Genomic DNA, 22,926 nt, shown 5'->3' with positions numbered 1-22,926 from the left:
CCCTACCCACATACTGGAGACAGATTATGGTGCCCAACTTTAAAAAAAAATAGAATTTACACTGCAGAAGGAGGCCATTCGGCCCATCGAGTCTGCACCGGCCCTTGGAAAGAGCACCCTACCCAAGCCCACACCCTATCCCCATAACCCAGCAACCCCACCCAACACTAAGGGTAATTTTGGACACTAAGGGCAATTTAGCATGGCCAATCCACCTAACCTGCACATCTTTGGACTGTGGGAGGAAACCGGAGCGCCCGGAGGAAACCCACACAGACACGGGGAGAACATGCAGACTCTGCACAGACAGTGACCCAAGACGGGAATCGAACCTGGGACCCTGGACCCTGGACCACTATGCTCCCATGCTGCCCAAACTTGCAATCAGATCATTTAGCAACTGGTCAGAGATCAAACTGGAGACTATCCTGGTCATCCTGGCTGCAACATTGTATCCTTTGCTCTAATACAAGCGAGCAGTAGATTGAAACAGAGTTAAGGAATAGCAAACTTTGTGAAACAAAGGAAATAGCAATAACAGTGTGCATTATAATATCAGCTCTGTTGTATATTGCACACTTGCAGCCCAAGCCAACTCTCTTGTCATTTTGTTTAATTAACTTGTTCAGACTTCTGCAATGTGGTTCCAGTCACTTACACTCCGCTCAAAACATCAATGGATTGTATTACGTCCACAACATCAACTAGCTCCAGATCTGACACTGAATCATCTATCACGAAAGGATCTTTCTCCTCATGGTCACTTGTTTCACTTGTTTCTTTCAGAACAATGGCAGGGTTGGAAAAATCCTTTGAAAAAGAAAAGATATGAAACCAGGTCACCTGCAAACACACTTTCTGCTCAGTTACTGCCAATTAGCATTTTTTCTATGAAATTATTCCACACCCCTTCCATTCCCATTCGCCGTGCTCGATAGGACACGTGATTGGCGCAGACTTGAAGGGCCAGAGGGCCTGTTCCTGTGCTGCATTGTTCTTTGATGAAGGTGACATTGCTGGCAGCACAGGTCTACTCATCATCCTGGTATCCGAGCCTGGTCTATCAGTAGGTTGTTCTGACAATGTGGTCACCACAGTGGGCCATCAATCGACATTATGCACAAAACTACTCCCCTTCCTCCACACCACAACACTTGTGAAAGTGCCCCTGCACGCCCTACCCCAGCCCCCAATTGTTCTCTAAACAGCAGAGGCATCAAGAGCAGGAAGATAATTTCCACCAAAGCCCCAACCCAGAATCAAATTACATCCCGCCGAATAGAATCATTAAAAAAAAATAGAGTATCCAATTCATTTTTTCCCCCCCCAATTTTTTTTTTTTAAATTTTAGATTACCCAATTATTTTTTTTTCTATTAAGGGGCAATTTTAGCGTGGCCAATCCACCTACTCTGCACGTTTTTGGGTTGTGGGGGCGAAACCCACGCAAACACGGGGAGAATGTGCAAACTCCACACGGAGAGTGACCCAGAGCCGGGATCGAACCTGGGACCTCAGCGCCGTGAGGCGGTTGTGCTAACCACTAGGCCACCATTCTGACCTGCCTAATAGGATCATACGACATGGTCCAACGGCCATGCTGCGTCTGTAAAGCAGCGCACCACAGCACAGCATGGTCAATAAAAGCCGGGATCCTCTGCGCACGGGATCTACCTGGCTCGTAACGTCTCGCAAAATTTAATGCGATCTCACAGGATGTTGAGATGTAAATCCCGCCTATTGTGGGTGAGAACACATTTTAGCAAATCTGCATATTAAAGTAAGAAGTCTTACAACTCCAGGCTAAAGTCCAACAGGTTTGTTTAAAATCCCTAGCTTTCGGAGCACTGCTCCTTCCTCAGGTGAAAGCAGTGCTCCGAAAGAAAGTGATTTGAAACAAACCTGTTGGACTTTAACCTGGTGTTGTAAGACTTCTTACTGTGCTCACCCCAGTCCAAAGTCGGCATCTCCACATCATGGCTGCACATTAAAGTGAGACAGCTCGTTTCACTTTAGCGTGTAGATTTCTTAGGTACCCTAGCCATTGGGATCTATCCCCTTCACTGCCATTCAGCGCTGGTCTCCATAAATGGGAAACAGATGGAATGGCACTCATGGGGGGGGGGGGAGGGCTCCCAGGGGATTGGAGGCCCCCCTAGTGCATGCCCTTTTGGTGGAGTGGTACCCTGGCTCTGCTGGTGTCAGCCTGGCACCCTTGCACTGCCAAGGTGCCCAGGTGGCATTGTCAGCTGGCAGGGATACTGCCAGGTTGGCATTGCGAAGGAGATCTCTTGGGAGATCGGGATGCCATCTCCCGCTACAATGAGGGGTTCTGGCGAGTGGAGCTCCTCGGTGTAGAAAACAGGGCTATGTGCAGCCTTGACCACCCGTTCCCCGCTGAGACCCCTTAATTAATTTCAGTGCTGTTGTGTAGCCATGTGTTTCTTGGTGCTGCAAGCACTGGGAAACACAGCCAAACGCGCTCCCTATGGGACATTGTTCCCTTTAGTTAAATCACGATCATAGAATAATACAACACCATCATTTATGTGATGGCTCTTTGAAAGAGATATCCAGATAGTCCTATTCCCCTTGAAGTTTCATAGTTCAGCAGATAATGTAATTTCAAGTGGATATCCAATCCCCCACTGAATGTTTCTATTGGATCCATGTCCAACACCCTTTCCAGCGCATTAATCCATGTGGCACTGTAGTGCTACACGGCCAAGATAGCAGGCTGGATATTGATTATGGAGCACCTCTTCTCCATGCCAGGGCAATTCTCCAGCTAAACTGGTGGGGGAGAAGCTTGGGCGGAATTCTCCGACCCCCCGGAATCGGCGGGTGCAGGAATCGCGCCGCGCCGGTCGGCGGGCCCCCTGCACCAGTTGGCGGGCCCCACGCGGCGATTCTCCGGCCCGCGGTGGGCCGAAGTCACGCCGCTGACAGGCCAATCCCGCCGGCGGGAATCAAAACACTTCTGGTGCCAGCGCGATTGGCAGCGCGGGTAGGCTCTGGGGTCCTGAGGGGGGGGGGCGGGGCGCCCCCACGTGGTCTGGCCCATGATCGGGGTCCACCGATCAGCGGGCGGGCCTGTGCCGTGGGGACACTCTTTTTCTTCTGCGGAAGAGACCTCCCCCCCTGCGCAGGTATGACGTCAGCAGCCGCTGACGCACCGGCGCATGCGTGGACTTCCGCCGGCCGGCGAAGGCCTTTTGGCCCCAGCTGGCGTGGCGCCAAAGGCAGTTTGCACCGGTCGGCGGAGCGGCAACCACTCCGGCGCGGGCCTAGCCCCTCAATGTGAGGGCTTGGCATCTCCACACCTTTGGGGAGGCCAGACGCCGGAGTGGTTGACGCCACTCCAATACGCCGGGACCCCCCGCCCCGCCGGGTAAGGGAGAATCCCGGCCCAGATCTTTCAGCATAGCTGTCCCTTTGTAAGAAATGTCTCTCTCAAATCCCAATACTTACTGCCCGGATGAGGCGGAGTGACTTTAAATCCTCATCGCAGCCACCCCAAGACCTCCAGTCCAGAAACTCGCCTTCTTCCAAGAGATACTGATGACCCCTGTATCCTTCCTTCGAGTAGCCAACCCAACTACAAAAAATGTTAAAGAAAACAGAAAGCAGCTAGTCAGTGGAAAATAATTAAAGAGCAGCATCTTCGTGAGCGAACATCCAAACAACATTTTGAGGACAGCATCGGAGAAAAAGTTCGCATTTGCACTTCCACTGCACCTTCCATGACCTCAGGGTGACCCAAAGCACTTCACAAGTAATGAAGTATTCTGGAGGTGTAGTCACTCTTGTAATATAGGAAACATAATTGCCAATTGCACAGTGAGATCCCACAATAGGGAATGAAAATGTGCGATCAGATCGATTATTTTAGTGATGTTGGCCGAGGGGTAATCAGTGACTCGGGATATCGAAGAGAACTTTTAGTTCTTCGAAACAGCACCCACGACCTTTTACATCTTTTAAAAAAAATTTAGAATATCCAATTATTTTTTCCAATTATGAGGCAATTTAACATGGACAATCCACCTACCCTGAGCATTTTTTTGGGTTGTGGGAGTGAGACCCATGCAGACACAGGGAGAACATGCAAACTCCAGGGCTGGGATCGAATCCCGGTCCTCAGCGCCGTGAGGCAGCATTGCTAACCACTGCACTACCATGCCGCCCTGGACCTTTTACATCTGCCTCAGGGGGGCAGACGGAGCCTTTGTTTAACATCTCATCTGAAAGACGTCATCTTTTAAAAAAAAATAAATTTAGAGTACCCAATTATTTTTTGCCAATTAAGGGGCAATTTAGCGTGGCCAATCCACCTAACCTGCACATCTTTGGGTTGTGGGGGTGCATAAATGGGGAGAATGTGCAAACTCCACACGGACAGTGACCCAGGGCTGGGATTCAAACCCGGGTCTTCAGCGCCGCCGACGTCACCTCCTTGAGTGAAGCACTCAGTCGATGCTGCACTGGATAGATCAGCCTAGGGTTGGTCAACCGTCAGACCCAGGGTGAGTGTGTGATCCACCAAGCCACCACTAACACAAATATCAGGAATGCATCACCTTTCTGGAAACCATTACCCTGTCAGTAATGAACAATTATACAGGATACACTGTGCAGAAACAGGTCATTCAGCACAAATAGTCCATTCCAGTGTTTATGCTTTACTCAAGCCTCCTCCCTCCTTTCATCAGCTAAATTTATCATTGTAACCATCTATTCCTACTCCCTCACAGTTTCTGTTTAAATGTAGCCAAACTATTTTCTTCAACCACTCCTCCTGTGGTAGTGAGTTACTCACTGCCAGCCCTGCTTTGCAAATAGCTGCTGACCTGAGATAATGGATCAGGCAGTGGGAAGGGAGATGTTGGAAATCTCAGTCTCAACCCCTCGCTTTCCCGAAGTGGAAAATCCCGGCCGAACGATCAGTGATTAGCAAGCTGTACTCCCACCCAGGCCATTTTAACCCTTTCTGTACTGTGCCGAGGTACTCACATTCCTCCAAGCACCTTTATGGAGCCAGCGTTTGAGAGAGCAGCACCATTGTTCGGATATCTGGACAGGAAATCTGGGGAGTCATTGAACACTTCTCTGCTTCTCCCTGTAAAGTACGGTTTCTCAAAAATGCTGACCTGGAAGAAAAAGCATGTATATTTTTTAAACCAGGAATGCCAGGTGAAGGGTAAGGGATCCATTCTAGAGGAGAGCAGCGAGGCTGGAGAGTGTAGCAGAGAGTACATGTTACAGCTGTCTGCTCCTGGAGACTCCCTGCATCAGGCCAGCGTGGAGCACAAAGGGGTAATATTGTGGTACTGGTATTGTAGAAATAATCAAAAGAAGTGGGCTAATAACCAAAAGAAGGGGAGGCAGTGGCGTAGTGGTATTATCGCTGGACTAGTAATCCGGAGACCCAGAGAGTCATGTTCTGGGACCAAGGTTCAAATCTCACCATGGCAGATGGTGAAATTAGAATTTAATACAAATCTGGAATTAGAAGTCTAAAGGTGACCATGGAACCATTGTTTTTTTTTTATAAATTTAGAGTACCCAATTCATTTTTTCCAATTAAGGGGCAATTTAGCATGTTCAATCCACCTACCCTGCACATCTTTGGGTTGTGGGGGTGAAACCCACGCAGTCACGGGGAGAATGTGCAAACTCCACACGAACAGTGACCCAGAGCCGGGATCGAACCTGGGACCTCGGCGCCGTGAGGCTGCAGTGCTACCACTGTGCCACCGTGCTGCCCTGCATGGAACCATTGTTGATTGTCGTTAAAAACCCATCTGTTCACTCATGTCATTTAGGGAAGGAAATGTATCATCCTTAAAAGGTCTGGCCTACATATGACTCTAGATCAGGGGTGGGCAAACTACGGCCCGCGGGCTGCATGCGGCCCGCCAAAGGTCTTTATGCGGCCCACCAAGTCATTAAAAAAAAAATTTTCTTTTAAATTTCTTTTTAAATTTAAATTTTTTTTAAGGTTAATGGGGGGGGGGGGGGGGTTGTTGGGTTACTTACTGGTATAGGGTGGATACGTTGACTTGAGTAGGGTGATCATTGCTCGGCACAACGTCGAGGGCCGAAGGGCCTGTTCTGTGCTGTACTGTTCTATGTTCTATATGAGGCGCCCAGAATCATAACCGGGTGAAGTAATTATTTTACTTAATATACTATGCGGCCCTTTAAAATTGTGAATTTCTGAATGTGGCCCTTGCACGGAAAAGTTTGCCCACCCCTGCTCTAGATCCACAGCAATGTGGTGGACTCTTAAATGTTCTCAGGGTCGGGCAATAAATGATGGCCCAGCCAGTGACGCCCACAACCCACAAACACATTTTAAAATAGTTTGAGGATCTTAAAAAGAATCTAGAAATTAAAATATAATATCAGTGAAAGTGAATACAAAGCTGTCAGGCTGCAGTTTAAAAACCAAAGTTCTTTCACAAATGTATTTTCTGGGAGGGAGACCTGCTGTCCTTATTCAGTCTGATCTCAATCCTTCTGAATGTGGTTGTCATGTCATTGCCCTCTGAAGAGGCCTAGCAAGACCCTGAGTTATATCAAACTGCTACATTGCAGACATTCAAGGCAATGATTCACTACTACCACCGCCATCAGGGCATCCAGTGATGGCAAATATATGGTGAAGTTGTGAGAAGAATGAGGGAAGATAGAGAGCGCGAGAGCAGTAAAGGAAGAGACAAGGCTGAACGGAGGAAATGAGAGGGACTAGAAAATAAAAGGAAAACATTTCCTCCAATGGCACTCACAATTTTACAGGGATTTTATGTGTAACATTTTCCCCCAAGAGCCGCCTCCCCCAAGCTGCATAAACATAACAAATCTGTAATGACAAACACGATTAGCTCCATTCGCTGTTTTCATACCTTGGGTTCGAAAGGTTTCTCCACCCTGGGAGCTCCCTGAAAATAAACCACACAAGACATTAAATCCTAGGCAGTTCAACCGGGAACATTTGACCTGTTGGACTTGATAAGCAACCTAGGCTACTGAGTGGGTCGCATGAGTGACCCTCCTTCTTTGTGGGCGGCAAGATTGAAATCAGGCGTGTGCACTAACCATGACCACATGAATAAGATTGAAAACATTCAATATATGCCAAATATTTTGTAAAGAATTATAGGAACTGCTTAATCATTCATATACTAATAGAGCTGTCATTGTTTCCAAATGGTAAAGATAAAAGGAAAATATTTATGTTTACTTTGCCTGCACCACGTTTTGATTAGACACACAGCTCTCACAATGTTGTGTAAAATCAGCATGCACCTCACTTCATGTGCCCTTGTTTTACGTGCTTTAGTAATACCAGTAGGAAAAGAAGTACATGGACAAAAACCAGCAGAATCTGTCAACCCTGCATATGGGCAACGGTCAACAAAATATCTTGCAGGCTGTACTCAGAAACCGGATGGGCCATGGGTTGCCCACCACTGTGTTAGAGGGCAATTATATTTAAGGCAGCTTTTTCAGGTCTTACCTGCAAATGGGTTCAATTTCTCCACAGCCCCCACTCAGCCCCCTCCCCACCTTTATTAAACTGCTTCATAATTTTGAAGAATTCTATTTGGTCTCCTCCCAGTCTTCACTTTTTCAGAGACAAGGACCCTAAGGTGCTCAAATATTCCAGAGAGATTGACTTCCTGGGATTGTTTGTTCCTCCCAGTTGGTGATATCGAGGGAGCAAACCAGAGTTGGTCTCCTAATGCATGTTTGTTCCTATATTAATATGCTGGGGAAATTGGCCTGGATTGACACCTCTTTTGCCATCTCTGCAATTATATTTTTCTGTTGCTTTTAATTGCACATGTACCATGTGGTGATCCACTGTGTTAACTGTGTGCATCTGTATTAGGGGATGTACGGTAGTACCTATACTACAGGTTCGCCGGTAGCCCCTGCCGGCTAGCTCCACCCACAAGGAGCCGTATAAATATGCATGAGTTCTCCTGATCAGCCATTCTGCCAGCTGCAGTAGGAGGCCACGCATCTGACTGTAATAAAGCCGAGTTGCATCAATTTATTACAGTCAGATTTTCTGCATTATAGACATCAGGATCAAACCAGATCGCCTGCAGCTGGATCCGTACTCGCCAGACGTCAGAAAGGACTTTAATCACTGGCTGGCTTGCTTTGAGGCCTATATCAACGCTGCGACCCCCGCGCCGACGGAAGCTCAGAAGATCCAAGTTCTATACTCCAGGTTAAACTCCAGCGTGTTCCCGCTGATCCAGGATGCCCCGAATTACGCAGACGCCATGGCACTCCTTAAAGAGAACTACATTCAGAAGACGAACACTCTCTTCGCAAGGCACGTACTCGCCACTCGCGTACAACTACCTGGTGAGTCGATCGAAGACTTCTGGCGGGCACTTATGCAACTCGTACGGGACTGTGACTGCCAGGCCTTTACGGCCATGGAACATTCCAATCTCCTCATGTGTGACGCATTCGTGACGGGGATTGCGTCGGACCCCATCCGACAACGACTGCTGGAAGGGGCCACGCTCGACCTAGCGGAGTCGAAAGCTTTAGCGCTCTCCACGATGGTCGCATCTCGCAACGTCCAGTCCTACCCCGCTCACCGCGCGGCCCACCCCTCCTACTCCTCTTGGACCCCGCAAACGACCCCCCCCCCCGACTGGGGCCCCTCCTGCTCAATATGCCTGCGCTGCCTGCCACGCCATGCACTCTGGGGGTCCCCGCTGCTACTTCTGCGACCAACAGAAGCACCCCCACCAGCGCTGCCCAGCCCGCCTCGCCACCTGCAGATCATGGGGTAAGAAGGGCCACTTTGCGGCAATGTGCCAGGCCCGCGCAGTCGCCACTATCGCGCCCGGATTTGCTCCCTTCCCCCGCCGATCGCACAATGGGCACTGCCATCTTCTGCTCCCGGGACCATGTGCGACCAATGGGCGCCACCACCTTCTCCCCTCAGGTCCACGTGCGGCCCGTCGGCGCCGCCATCTTGCCCCGCGCCCGCAACGTGCGCTCCATGGATGCTGCCATCTTGCCCCACCCCTACAACGTGCGCTGCATGGGCACCGCCATCTTCTCCCCCACAGGTCCTCCGGACATCACCATCACCGCCATTTTGTATCCCCCTCGGGACTGGAACACTGGACCCGGATCGCCGTCACTCCCCATCTGACTTCTTGGACGACCACCCGCTGCTCGCCTCTATGATGCTGGACCAGTCCCGTTCTCACAACCTGGCCACTGCTTCGACGACAGTGCTGATCAACGGCCACGCGACCTCCTGCCTACTGGACTCCGGGAGCACCGAAAGCTTCATCCACCCGGACACGGTAAGGCGCTGCTCCCTCGCGGTCCACCCCGCTAAGCAACGGATCTCCCTGGCCTCCGGGCCCCACTCTGTCCTGATCCGAGGTTTCTGTGTGGTCAATCTCACTGTCCAAGGCGTAGAGTCCAGCGGTTTCCGCCTCTACGTTCTCCCCAACCTCTGTGCTGCACTATTGCTGGGTCTGGACTTTCAATGTAACCTCCAGAGTCTCACCCTCAAATTCGGCAGGCCCCTACCCCCACTCACCGTTTGCGGCCTCACGACCCTCAAGGTTGACCCTCCCTCCCTCTTTGCCAATCTTTTTTTTTTTTTAATTTAGAGTACCCAATTATTTTTTCCAATTAAGGGGCAATTTAGCGTGGCCAATCCACCTATCCTGCACATCTTTTGGGTTGTGGGGGTGAAACCCACGCAGACACGGGGAGAATGTGCAAACTCCTCACGGGCAGTGACCCAGAGCCGGGATTCGAACCCGGGTCCTCAGCGCCGTAGGCAGCAATGCTAACCACTGTGCCACCGTGCTGCCCCTCTCTTTGCCAATCTGACTGTGGATTGCAAGCCCGTCACCACCATGAGCAGACGGTACAGCACCCAGGACAAGGCCTTCATCAGGTCCGAAGTCCAGCGGCTGCTTCAGGAGGGTATTATCGAGGCCAGCAACAGTCCCTGGAGAGCCCAAGTGGTAGTGGTTAAAACTGGGGAGAAACACAGGATGGTCGTGGCCTACAGTCAGACCATCAATCGGTACATGCAGCTCGACCCATACCCCCTCCCTCTCATATCTGATATGGTCAATCAGATTGCACAGTACCGGGTCTTCTCAACGATTGACCTTAAATCCACCTACTACCAGCTCCCCATCCGCAAATCGGACCATCCATACACTGCCTTCGAGGCGGACAGTCACCTCTATCAATTTCTTAGGGTTCCCTACGGCGTCACTAACGGGGTCTCGGTATTCCAAAGAGAAATGGACCGAATGGCTGACCGGTACGGACTGCGGGCCACGTTTCCGTACCTCGACAACGTCACCACCTGCGGCCATGACCAGCAGGACCACGATGCCAACCTTGCCAAATTTCTCCACACCGCCTCTCTCCTCAACCTCACCTACAACAAGGAGAAGTGCGTGTTCAGCACCAACCGCCTAGCCACCCTCGGCTACGTAGTCCAAAACGGACTCCTGGGGCCCGACCCCCACCGCATGCGCCCCCTCATGAAGCTCCCCCTCCCCCACTGCCCCAAGGCTCTCAAACACTGCCTTGGGTTCTTCTCCTACTACGCCCAGTGGGTCCCAAACTACGCGGACAAGGCCCGCCCACTTATACAGTCCACTCAATTTCACCTCATGGCCGAGGCACAACATGCCTTCGCCCGTATTAGAGCAGACATAGCCAAGGCTGGGATGCACCTGTAGATGAGACACTCCCCTTTCAAGTAGAGAGCGACGCTTCAGATGTCGCCCTTGCCGCCATTCTAAACCAGGCAGGCAGACCCGTAGCATTCTTTTCCCGCACCCTCCATGCCTCTGAAATTCGACATTCGTCTGTTGAAAAGGAGGCCCAGGCTATCTTTGAAGCGGTGCGGCATTGGAGGCATTACCTGGCCGGCAGGAGATTCACTCTCCTCACTGACCAACGGTCGGTAGCTTTCATGTTCAATAACACACAGCGGGGCAAGATCAAAAATGATAAAATCTTGCGGTGGAGAATCGAGCTCTCCACCTACAATTACGAGATTTTGTATCACCCCGGCAAGCTCAACGAACCCCCAGACATCCTCCCCCGAGGTACATGTGCCAGCGCACAGGTAGACCAGCTCCGTGCCTTGCACGACAGCCTTTGTCACTCGGGGTTCACTCGGTTGTACCACCTAGTCAAAGCCCGCAATCTGCCCTACTCCGTCGAGGAAATGCGGACAGTCACCAGAGACTTCCAGGTCTGTGCGGAATGCAAGCCGCACTTCTACCGGCCAGACCGCGCGCGCCTGGAGAAAGCGTCCCGCTCTTTGAACGCCTCAGCGTGGATTTCAAAGGGCCCCTCCCCTCCACCGACCACAACACATATATCCTCAGTGTGGTCGATGAATTCTCCAGGTTCCCCTTGACCATCCCATGCCCGGATAGGTCGTCTGCCACCGTCATCAAGGCCCTCAACTCCATCTTTGCTCTGTTCGGTTTCCCCGACTATATCCACAGTGACAGGGGTTCCTCATTCATGAGCGATAAGCTGCGTCAGTTCCTGCTCAGCAGGGGTATCGCCTCCAGCAGGATGACCAGCTACAGCCCCCAGGGAAACGGGCAGGTAGAGAGGGAGAACGGGACGGTATGGAGGGCCGTCCAGCTGGCCCTATGGTCCAGGAACCTCCCAGCCGCTCGCTAGCAGCAAGTCCTCCCGGATGCACTGCACTCCATCCAGTCTCTACTGTGCACCGTCACAATAACACACACCATGAACGTGTTTTTACCTTCCCTAGGAAGTCCACATCCGGGGTGTCGCTCCCGACTTGGCTCGCAGCTCCAGGACCGGTTCTACTACGTAGGCATGTCCGACTCCACAAGGCGGACCCCTTGGTGGACAGGGTACACCTGCTCCACGCAAACCCCCAGTATGCCTATGTGGAGTTCCCCGGCGGCCGCCAGGATACCGTCTCACTCAGGGACCTGGCCCCATCGGGTTCCAATCCCACACACTTCCCCACCCACGCGCCACCCTCCCCTCCCCCGGCACTCCCATCATCAGCCCCACCAGGTCCATTCCCCCTTCCCCTGCCCACGCTAGAGGACAAGGAAGATTTTGGCACGCTCCCGGAGTCAACCAACTACTGGCCAGCACCAACACCGCCAGCACCGATGCCGTTGACGCCGACACCGCCAGTACCGACATCGCCACCACCACTATGTCGCTCCCAGCGAACCGTCAAACTACCGGAGAGGCTTAACCTCTGACGGGCACCAGACTACAAGATGGACATCTACTTTTCCCCTCCCCTCTGTAAATAATTCACAATTCTGTATATAGTTCCACGCCACCCCCGCCGGACTCATTTTTTAAACAGGGGGTGAATGTGGTGATCCACTGTGTTAACTGTGTGCACCTGTATTAGGGGATGTACGGTAGTACCTATACTACAGGTTCACCGGTAGCCCCTGCCGGCTAGCTCCGCCCACAAGGAGCCATATAAATATACATGACTCCTCCTGATCAACCATTCTGCCAGCTGCAGTAGAAGGCCATGCATCTGACTGTAATAAAGCATCTGTTGTACCAATCCGAGTCTTTCGTACAATTGATAGTGCATCATACCATTTGTAGTGCATCATACCATTTGTACTGGCATCAGAGAGCCCACTTCTGCTTTTGTTGCTCCCCATTCCTCCAATGTTCGATAGCCACCTATTTCCAAAGCACATTGCTGGCCTTCGAAGAAAGCTCCAGCGTAAACAAGCCACCTGTGGAGATAGAGACACATCAGTGTGGATCCTTTTAAATCCATTTCAAAATTCTCATTCTTGTACTCAAAATTCTCTCAATAGCTTTCACCCAACCCCTGCCCCCCAACTCTGGAACCTCCTCCAGCCTTACAACAATTTGAGATATTGGTGTTCGTCCTATCTGACCTACCTCCCGATTTCTATCGCTCCACCATCAGTGACCTTGCTTTCAACTGCTTAGGCCGCAATCTTAGAAATTTCCTCCTTAAACTTCTCCATCTTATTGCCTCCTTCAAGATGCTTCTGAAACTCTGTGGGCAGAATTTCTCAAATGGTGGATTTTCCCACCCAAGAATCAATGGGGAATGCAGCCTTGCCAAGCACAAGCCCCACAATCATTTGACGCTTCAAGGAGGGTTAATTGGCACGAGATGGAACCTCTGTACCACACGCAGGTGGAAGTCCCATCTCAGAGAGCTGCCAGCAAATCTGCTTGGTCATTGGCTCTGCAGTCCCAGAAGCACCAGTGGTCAGGACTGGAACTACAAGCACTCCAAGATTTTAAGCCATGGGGTCCAGTGTGTGCGGGAGGTTTCATGGCAGGAAGGAAAGTGAGACCCGAGGGAGGGTGGGGACAGAAGATTGGAAGTTTCGATGCAAAGTCCATGGGGAAAGATGTGGAGGGCGCTCAATGTGGAAAGGGAGTCCTTGATGGAGACTTTCACGTGAGGGATAAGCAGGGTGACCTGCTGTGCTCCCTCCTCTGCCCCTGAACCTCGCCTACCAAACTCTAAATTGAGGCCAGGGTGGGAAGAGGCCCTAAGTGGGCAACGCTCGAGTTATCCTAAATGTCATGGCTAATGCTTTACCCCTCAGTCAACATCACGTAAAACAGATTACTTGGCCATTATTGTAGTGCTGAATATAGGAGCTTTCTGTGAGTAAATTGACTGCCACATTTCCTACGTTACAAGTGTGACTAAACTTTAAAAAGTGCTTTATTGGCTATGAGGCACTTTGGGATTGCCTGAGGTTGCAAAAGGCACTGTGTAAATTTAAAGTTTTTTTTCCTTTGCTTCCACTGCCCACACACATCTCAATGGCATGGACATATGTTCGGGTGATGCAGGACAGTGTATGGTAAAAGGGACATTTGTAGGAATGAGAGAAGATACAAACAAGAAGGCACACTTGGCGCACAGTTAAACCAACTTGAGCCATCAATACTCATCCAATGAGACCCTTTAATAACAAGAGTGCAGAGAGACTCACAGTCCAGAATTCACAACGACTGAGGTTACTCTTGGGGGATACCCATATATCCGAATATCCTCGGATTCACCATAAAATGACATCTTCTTCCCCTCACCGTTGGCATCTGAGAACAGAGATATTTGTGGTCTGGTGTAGTCCTGAAAAAGAGCAACCAAAAAAACGATGAGTGATGGAATTGCTCTGATTAATGAAGCTCAATCAGAATGGAAGGACAGTGAACGATCACCTCGTGGTCGACCTTCCTCTGGTTACAATGCTGCGTATCAGTGTGTACATCCCTATACCACTCTGCAGAAGCATAGAAACAGGAGACGACCATTCAATCTAATTTCACAATGAAATCTAACGAGAGAGAGAGAGAGGTAACGTTCCTCTGTGCACTAACTGCCATCAATATTCTTTGCCAGACAAGTAGGAGGAGGCCCTTCGGCCCTTCAAATCTGCTGCCATTCAGATTTGTACCTTCATCCATCCCCATGCCTCGGATTCATAACCCTGAAAACTTGCCTAACAATAATCTATCAATCTCAATTTTACATTTTTCAGCTGACCCTTAGAGTCAACAACTTTTTGGGTGGTGGGGAACATTCCAGATTTTCTCAATCCTTAGTGTGAAGAAATTCTTCCAGAGATCACCACTGAATGGACATTGCTTAAATTCTGCCTCTTCGGAAAAACCTCGCGTCACCAGTCTTCGTATTTCGGTGTGGGTTTGTGCCTGAATACTGCACAATATTTTACATTCTTCAAGATGCTATACAAATGCAGGTTGTTATCTTGCAACCATAGTTTGGGGATGTGATATTGCAGATTCCTAAATTCAAGTCCCACTGCAAGAGAGCAGCCAGATTTTAAGGACTTTTGAATAACACTCCAATAGGGGTGAACAACACTCCAATAGGGGTCCTGCACTAACCCTTGAATGGCACCCTTTTCACAAACACTTTTTTTTAAATTTAGATTACCCAATCTTTTTTTCCAATTAAGGAACAATTTAGCGCAGCCAATCCACCTTCCCTGCACATCTTTGGGTTGTGGGGCTGAGACCCACACAGACACTGTGACTCAATGCCGGGATCGAACCCAGGTCGTCGGCACCGTAGGCAGCAGTGCTAACCACTGTGCCACGGTGCTGCCCACCTTTTCCACAAACATTCACCCCCTCCACCCCGACGCACAGTGTTAGCAGCGTGTACCATCTACAAAATGCACTGCAGGAGCTCACCAAGGCTTCTTAGACAGCACCTTCTAAACCCATGACCATTACCACCGAGAAGAACAAGGGCAGCAGACACATGGGAACACCACGTCCTGGAAGTTCCCCTCCAAGCCACTCACCGTCCTGATTTGGAAATATATCGCTGTTCCTTCACTGTTGCTGGATCACAATCTTGGAACTCCCTTCTCAACAGCACTGTGGGTGTATCGACAACTCAGGCACTGCAACGGTTCAAGAGGCAGCTCACTACCAACATCTCAAGGGAAATTAAGGATGGACACTAAATGCTGGCCTAGCCAGCAATGCCCACATCCCATAGAATAATTAAAAAACGTTGGGACAGGGCAGCATAGTGGCACAGTGGTTAGCACTGCTGTCTCAGCCGAGGACCCAGGTTCGATCTGGGACCCAGGTCACTGTCCGTGTGGAGTTTGCAAATCTTCCAGAGTCTGATGGGTCTCACCCCCAAAACCCAAAGATGTGCAGGGTTCGTGGATTGGCCACGCTAAATTGCCCCTTAATTGGAAGATAGATAGACAGACAGACTGGAGGGTTTAGCTGCAGTTTGGGAATTGTAGTGAAGGGAGTTGTGTTCATTCCAAGTTAGCTATTGTGCTGGATGGTGTTTGTCAACTGTCTTGCTCAGTCCCACTCTCTAGCATACTGGCCTCGCTCAGCCCCACAGTGTCCTGCTCCCTGATGGGCATTATCGGTCTCATGTGAAATAGTTAAGATACCTCAAAAATCAAATGTCATAGGAACACAAGTCAGCCATTCAGCTCCTCGAGCCTTTTCTACCATTCAGTTACGTCATGGCAGATCTACATCTGACCTCCATTTACTTGCCTTATTCCATATTCCTCAATACTCTCATCCATCAGAAATCTATCACTCACAGATTTGAAATTTTCCATTGACCCTCAGCATCTGCCTTTTGGGGAGAGCAATCCAGTTTGCCACAAGTTTGGATATTAAAAATGTTTCTCTTCACTCCCAATTTGCCTCATGTTTGTTATGCCCCTCCCTACCTCCAGCACTGAATCCTCAGAGATCGCTGTGTTCCTCGAATTCTGGCCTCTTGAGCATCCCCAATTTTAATCACTCTACCATTGGCTGCAATGTCCTCAGCTGCCTAGGTCTCAAGTTCTGGAATTCCTTCCCCAGGTCTCTCAACCTCCCCCTTTGCTTTCACGTTCGTCCTAAAACCTTCCTCTTTGACCAAGCATTTTTGGACCCCTGTCCTGATATCCCCTAATGTGGGTCAGGGCGAATTTTACGAAATTTATCAGAGTCAGACACAGACTAGAAACTGGTGTTTATCTCTCCAGCTGCACAGCCAAGTTTTCAATCCAGATTTTCTGGCACTCTGTGCATGGTTCATGCTACCACTCTGGTGGGGCAAGGTCTGATAGTGTGGGCAAGACTGGCTCCATAGAGATCGGCCACCTTTAAAGGCACCACAATCTGCACTGAAAATATACTCACTCCCCCCCAATGGACACGGAGGACACCCACTAAAAGCATCGGAGCGACTTCCCCCAACACAGCAGTATCGGGGGCAACCCCACCCCTGCCTCCCAACACCCAAGCAATGCAGATATCAGGGTGCAGCCTCCAAGAACTGTGAGACAGTGCCACCCGACCAGCCTCAGTTGACATAAAAACACTCAAAGGCCCTCCTACACCCTCACCCCATGCCCCATCTGTGCCACCTCATGACACCCACCAACCCCTCTTATGGTTCCTCATAATCTTATGCCAAGCTATGCTCCCTATCCACCCCAATGCTCCTCATGCTCCGTATTCCAAACCATGACCACCCTCACCCATTCCCTACAGGCCAAGAATCGGGACCCACCCTGTCATTTTAAAAGAATTCCTTAATCATCTGGACCCAATAAAAATTCAACCCATAGAGCTGGTGACTGTAAAAACCACCATGAAACTATTGGATAGTTATAAAAACCTTACTGACTCAGTCATGTCTCTTTAGGGAAGATAACCTGCCGTCTGTACCCAGCCGAGGTCCATATGTGACCCCAGTCCCACATGGATGTGATTGAAGGTAAATGATTTCCGAAGTGACAAAGCAAGTTGTTTGGTTGTGCCAAACTGATGCACAGAATGACCAGGTTGCAGTTGTTCATGGCACTGTCTCCCACCTCTAAGAATGGCCAATAATTATGGCCTTGCCAGTGATACCCATTTTTTGAGAATTTAAAAAAAAACACAAAAATAAATCAGTTTTCATGCTTCTCTTACCCTTACTCCTCTCCTGAGGGAGCCGATGATGATGGGGTTGGTAGGAGGTGGCTTAGAGTCAGGGTCTTCAGTCTCTTCTTCACCAGCTTCCTCTGACCAGGGATCTTCCAACTCTATATCCTCCTCTCCAAATACGAACTTCTTCCCTTTATAATCTGGCTTCTCGTAGGCCACCCAGCTGAAGGTGATCAGAACAAGGCCAAAAGCTTTAGTAAGCTATTTATATTGTCAAATGTTTCGTTTGACAATCACATGACCTCCCAGTGATGGGATCCAATATAAATGCATTCACTTATTCCACCTCTCTGTTCATCTTTCATTGCTTTGGGAGAGGGGGAAGCAGGCTGGGTATAAGTTGCATTCCCAACTTTGATTGGATGTATTTTAAATCACATGACCACCTGCCACCACCAACTGTCCCCTCCCCCTTCCGCCATTGGCCGTCTATCCTCACGGTCATCCCATTTTCCCCTGGTTAATTACCCGACTGTGACTAATGTAGTGATATGCATCACTGTATATACACAAGGGGTTAATGTAAATACACTACAACTAAGTAACCACTAGAGGGAGTACCAGAGATGTCATGACATGCAGACGTGCAACCAATGGGTCATTAGAACAGGACACAACCAATGGGTAATCAGGACACCGAGAGGTGGCATTACCACGAGGGGGCACTACACGACCCTTATAAAAAGGACAAGGCACACATGCTCTGCCTCTTTCACTGGCAGAAACCAACCTATTGGTCGACTGTCTGTGTCATGATATCTCTGGTGCTCCCTCTAGTGTCTATCGTCTATCTAATCTACGTGTATTTACATTAACCCCTTGTGTATTTACAGTGATGCATATCACCACAAGCAGGACAGGGTTGATTATCAGCAACATCACACCCTAGCACATGGTCGAGAGCAACTTGGACAGTTCACAGAATAGACTGAATTACTAGAGGCAGATTAGTAGTGTTGAACTCATTTAAGAGCGTTGTTAATCATTCAATAAATACGTTAAATTTATCTCCGAGTCTGGAGCATCTTTCAGCAGAGCCTACATCAATTGGTAGCTTATGTTACCAGCAATAACATAACACAACAACTAACACTACTTTTTCCATCTCCCAAATATTTGAAATTAATAAACCGAAGTGTTGAAAGAAAATGAAAAAAAGGTATATTTTTAAAAACACCCCTGTGATTTTTCTCCTGGGTTTTAATTGCAGCAGCATTCTGAAGATTACTCTTTGATTCCTGGAGATTCCAGAACAATCCTGGAGGGAGTGTTAACCAACATGATTGTGTTCTTCACAATGTTATAAATTTCAGCATCCATTCATCAAAAAACAGACTGACATTCTGTGTACTATGATAGGCCTATGATCCCAGAATGACATTTGTTGTGCCATTAGATGTCCCTTTAACATTTACTGAACATCTGGAATTCTATATCTGTTTCTCTCTCCCTCAGCAAATTTCCATTTCCTCTCTGAAAGGGATTGATATTTACTAGGTACAGCACACCGGGATCTTCTGGAATGTAATGGTGACTGACGCAGCACCAGATACCTGCCTTTTTACCCCAAACACTTTTGTTTTTAAATTAACTGATCTCACATAATCTTCCAATTGGAGAAGAGAGCTCCAAACTTCGATACCCTTTGGTGAAGTGTTTCCTGAAAGGCCCCCCTCTAACTTGGTGGCTCTGTGCCCTATCCAAAATCCTCAACTGACAGAAATAATTAATTTTCATCTATCCTCTGTCCCTCTGGATTTCTTCAAAACATTGATTGAACATGTAAGAGCAAAAATGCAGGAGCATGAATGGGGAATACAACCTATTGATTGAATCAATGTACTTTATTCCCTGGTGCACATACAATGGAGGTCCAAGGAGCTCTGAGCATTGAGTTTCAGATACCATCATAGTGAAGCCAGGGCTGTGGGAGGATGCAACAACAGTTGTTGCAGTGAAAACCTGAAGCAGGCTTCTGGTCCCTTACTTTCATATACAGATGGCCTAATGACTGCAGTGCGGTGAATCAAGGACACCTCATTTATCCTTTTGTAATATGGCAAGCAGTTCACTTTGAGGTCAGGTGTGGCAACACTTCTAACCCATTATGGTGGAACCTTAGAAGGTTGTGTGGTACTTGAGAAATGAGTGTTGCATACCCCAATTTAATCCCCTTAAATTTAACAATGAATTCAAAATTATTTTTTTGAAACAAGAGAGGGGAAGGGGAGAAACAAAAAATTGGTGGAGCCACAGGATTAACAGTTAACATACCCCCTCCCCCCAAAATATATAATATGACAGTAATCAATTGTGAAGTGTTTGTTTGGCACTTACCACCCTCGAATAACTCTGACTGAAATGACAGCAGGAAACGTCCATGACGAGCAATCAGACACATCACAACTAATTTCTCTTTGAAAACCAGAGAAGTTTGGCTTGTCGTAAATGATGATCTAAATCATGAACAATGGGAGGTTGAAAAGAAAACAAGTCAGAATTAAGAGGAGTTGATCTCCACAGACAGGACCAGTTACAGGCTTCATCACCCACCTACCAACAAGTTTGTGAGTCTTTGCCCATCGCAAACAATGTAGAGTTATATAAAATTTATGGTACATAAATAAGTCATTCAACCCAACTACGCTGGATCAGTGTTTATACTCCATGAGAGCTTACTCCCACCCTTGTCCATTTTTTTTAAATATAAATTTAGATTACCCAATTATTTTTTCCAATTAAGGGGCAATTTTAGCGTGGCCAATCCACCTACACTGCACATTTTTGGGTTGTGGGGGCGAAACCCACGCAGACACGGGGAGAATGTGCAAACTCCACACGGACAGTGACCCAGAGCCGGGATCGTACCTGGGACCTCAGCGCCGTGAGGCGGTTGTGCTAACCACTAGGCCACCGTGCTGCCCTACCCTTGTCCATTTTAACCTCATCAACATATCCCTTATTTATTTCTTCCTCATGTAATCATCTAGATGCCCCTTAGATGCATTTGTGGTGCTTGCCTTAACCACATGGGTGGTACGGTTAGCACTGTTGCTTCACAGCACCAGGGACCCAGGTTCGATTCTCGGCTTGGGTCATTATTTGTGCGGAGTCTACACATTCTCTCCGTGTCTGCGTGGGTTTCTTCTGGGTGTCCCGAAAGATGTGCTTGTTAGGTGAATTGGACATTCTGAATTCTCCCTCAGTGCACCCTAACAGGCGCTGGAGTGTGACAACATTACTTCTGGAGAAAGTAATGGGATTATGAGCTGACTAATCTTATGGACCTGATATCGAAGGGTCAAAAATAGATGGTTGCCAAGATTCATGGTTGTGATCTTTCAAAATTGCTTGGATCCTAGAATGGTCCCAATGGATTGCAAGGTGGCAAATGTAACACCAGTATTCAAGAAAGCAGAGAGAAGACAGGAAACCATAGGCCAGTTAGCCTGACATCTGTCATGTGGAAAATGCTGTAATCCAATATTAAGCAGGCTACCAACGCTCTTGGGAAACCATGATTAGGCAGAGTCAACATGGTTTTAGGAAAGGCAAATTGTATTTGAAATATTCCATAAATTTACTGGAGTTTTTTGAGGATTTAACGAACAGCATATTTAAAGGGGAAATTACAACATTTAAGAAGCATTTAGATGAGCATTTGAAATGCCACAGCATACAGGCTACGGACTAAGTGCTGGAAAATGGGATTAGAATAAATAGGTGCTTGATGACCTTTGCAGTCACGATGGGCGAGATCTTCCGGCTCTTCAAGCCAGCAGGATCTTCTGGGATTCTCAGTGGCTTAGGGTGGATCCAATGAGATAATCCACCAATGGCTATGCAATCAGAAGATCCTGCTGCTGACCAATGGCGAGCCGACTACCAACGCCGAGAAACACTCCACAGGGAGGCCAGAGAATCTCGTCCCATGACTCTAGAAGTAGTACATCTGGATTTCTAAAAGGCATTCGATATGGAGCGATATAAAAGGTTATTATACAAGATAAAGGTTCATGAGGTGTGAGGTTTTTGCCTGCAGATTTCATTCCTCATCATCGCTGGTTGACTGGAGTAGCTCACCTTCCTGTGGTTTGGAGGGGAACGGGTTCAAGAGCCATTCCAGTACTGGAGGAGGCATGGAAGTAGCACTCATCTGGATTCATTTTCTTTAGCTACAGTACTCATTTTTGAGAAGTTGTTGGTTTCATCTCCTTCACCAACTGGCTACAAGGAGTTGAACACCTGCCTGATTGAGTGGAGGCAAAAAATGCCCAAGACACGATTGAAAGAAGAACAAAATTGACCTCCTGTTGATGAGACAAACCCTCCTCCTTCAAAATGTTAGCTGCTGATTTGCTTCACCCCAAAAATGGGACCTTGATGCACGCAAACTGGCTTACCATGTTTATCCACAAAATAACAATGAATAGACAAAGTGATGACACTTGGGAAGTCCTGAGTGGGTGAAAGGAACTATGCTTCATTTTGATAAACTTCAATTGCCCATAGGCCTGTATAAAATAGAAACTCTTTAACAAATACAAATGTTTCGCATTTCCCGATTCGGCTTCAAGTTTTAGCCTTGTTGCCACTTATTTCACTCATAAAATCTTACAACGCAGGAAGAGGCCATTTGGCCCATTCTGCCTGCTCCAGTTCTTTGAATTTGTCCCATTGCCCTACTCCATTTCCAAAAGCCGTGAAATTTTCCCCCAAGTATTTATCCCAATTCTTTCTGGAATGTTATTGCTGATATTGCTCCTGCCATTCTTTCAGGCAATGCATTCCCGATCATTATGACCTACTGCATAAAGAGCATTCTCCCAGTCTTCCCTCTGACTCTTTTGGCAATTACAATATATCTGTGTCGTCTGGTTCCTAAAACTTCTAACAGCAGAAACGTTATTCAAAACCGTTCATTATTTTCAACATTTATCTTAAATATTCCCTTATCCTTATTTGCTTTAAGGAGAACAATCCTAGTTTCTCCAGTTCCTGCATGTAACTGAAGTCCCTCGTCCCAGGGCATCATTTTGGTATATCTCCTCTCCACTCTCTCCAGGTTTCTGACAACCTTCATGGAGTTCAGAAGTATTTCACTGATCAAATTGCTCCAGGGGAGATGCTGGGGTATGGGTAATGTCGGTGGATCAGTAATCCAGAGGCCTAGTCTAATGTTCTGGGGACATGGGTTCAAATCCCACCATTGGCAGCTGGTGGAATTTAAATTCAAATAATAAATCTTGAATACAATGGTGACCATTCCAACTATCACTGATTGTAATTAAAAAACCATCTGGGTCACTAATGGCCTTTAGGGAAGGAAGTTGGTCGTCCTTACTCAGTCTAGCCTACATGTGATTCCAGACCCAGG

General features: G+C 48.3%; 1 protein-coding gene across 1 annotated transcript in view; it reads right to left on the bottom strand.

Moving 5' to 3' along the window:
- The window catches only part of LOC119966504, a 143,043-nt gene that overhangs the window by 39,969 nt on the left and 80,148 nt on the right, over positions 1-22,926 (bottom strand). Inside the window, exons 6-13 of the mRNA XM_038798307.1 lie at positions 19,887-20,005; positions 17,535-17,712; positions 14,051-14,190; positions 12,670-12,796; positions 6,908-6,943; positions 5,013-5,149; positions 3,471-3,597; positions 659-810 (exon numbers count right to left, since the gene is read on the bottom strand). Coding sequence (XP_038654235.1) covers positions 659-810; positions 3,471-3,597; positions 5,013-5,149; positions 6,908-6,943; positions 12,670-12,796; positions 14,051-14,190; positions 17,535-17,712; positions 19,887-20,005 — 1,016 coding nt within the window. The remainder of the gene's footprint in view (positions 1-658; positions 811-3,470; positions 3,598-5,012; positions 5,150-6,907; positions 6,944-12,669; positions 12,797-14,050; positions 14,191-17,534; positions 17,713-19,886; positions 20,006-22,926) is intronic.

Source organism: Scyliorhinus canicula, chromosome 1 (genome assembly GCF_902713615.1).
Source record: "Scyliorhinus canicula chromosome 1, sScyCan1.1, whole genome shotgun sequence".
In the NCBI taxonomy this organism is placed as follows: Eukaryota; Metazoa; Chordata; class Chondrichthyes; order Carcharhiniformes; family Scyliorhinidae; genus Scyliorhinus; species Scyliorhinus canicula.
This window is presented reverse-complemented; position numbering and strand designations above follow the sequence as displayed.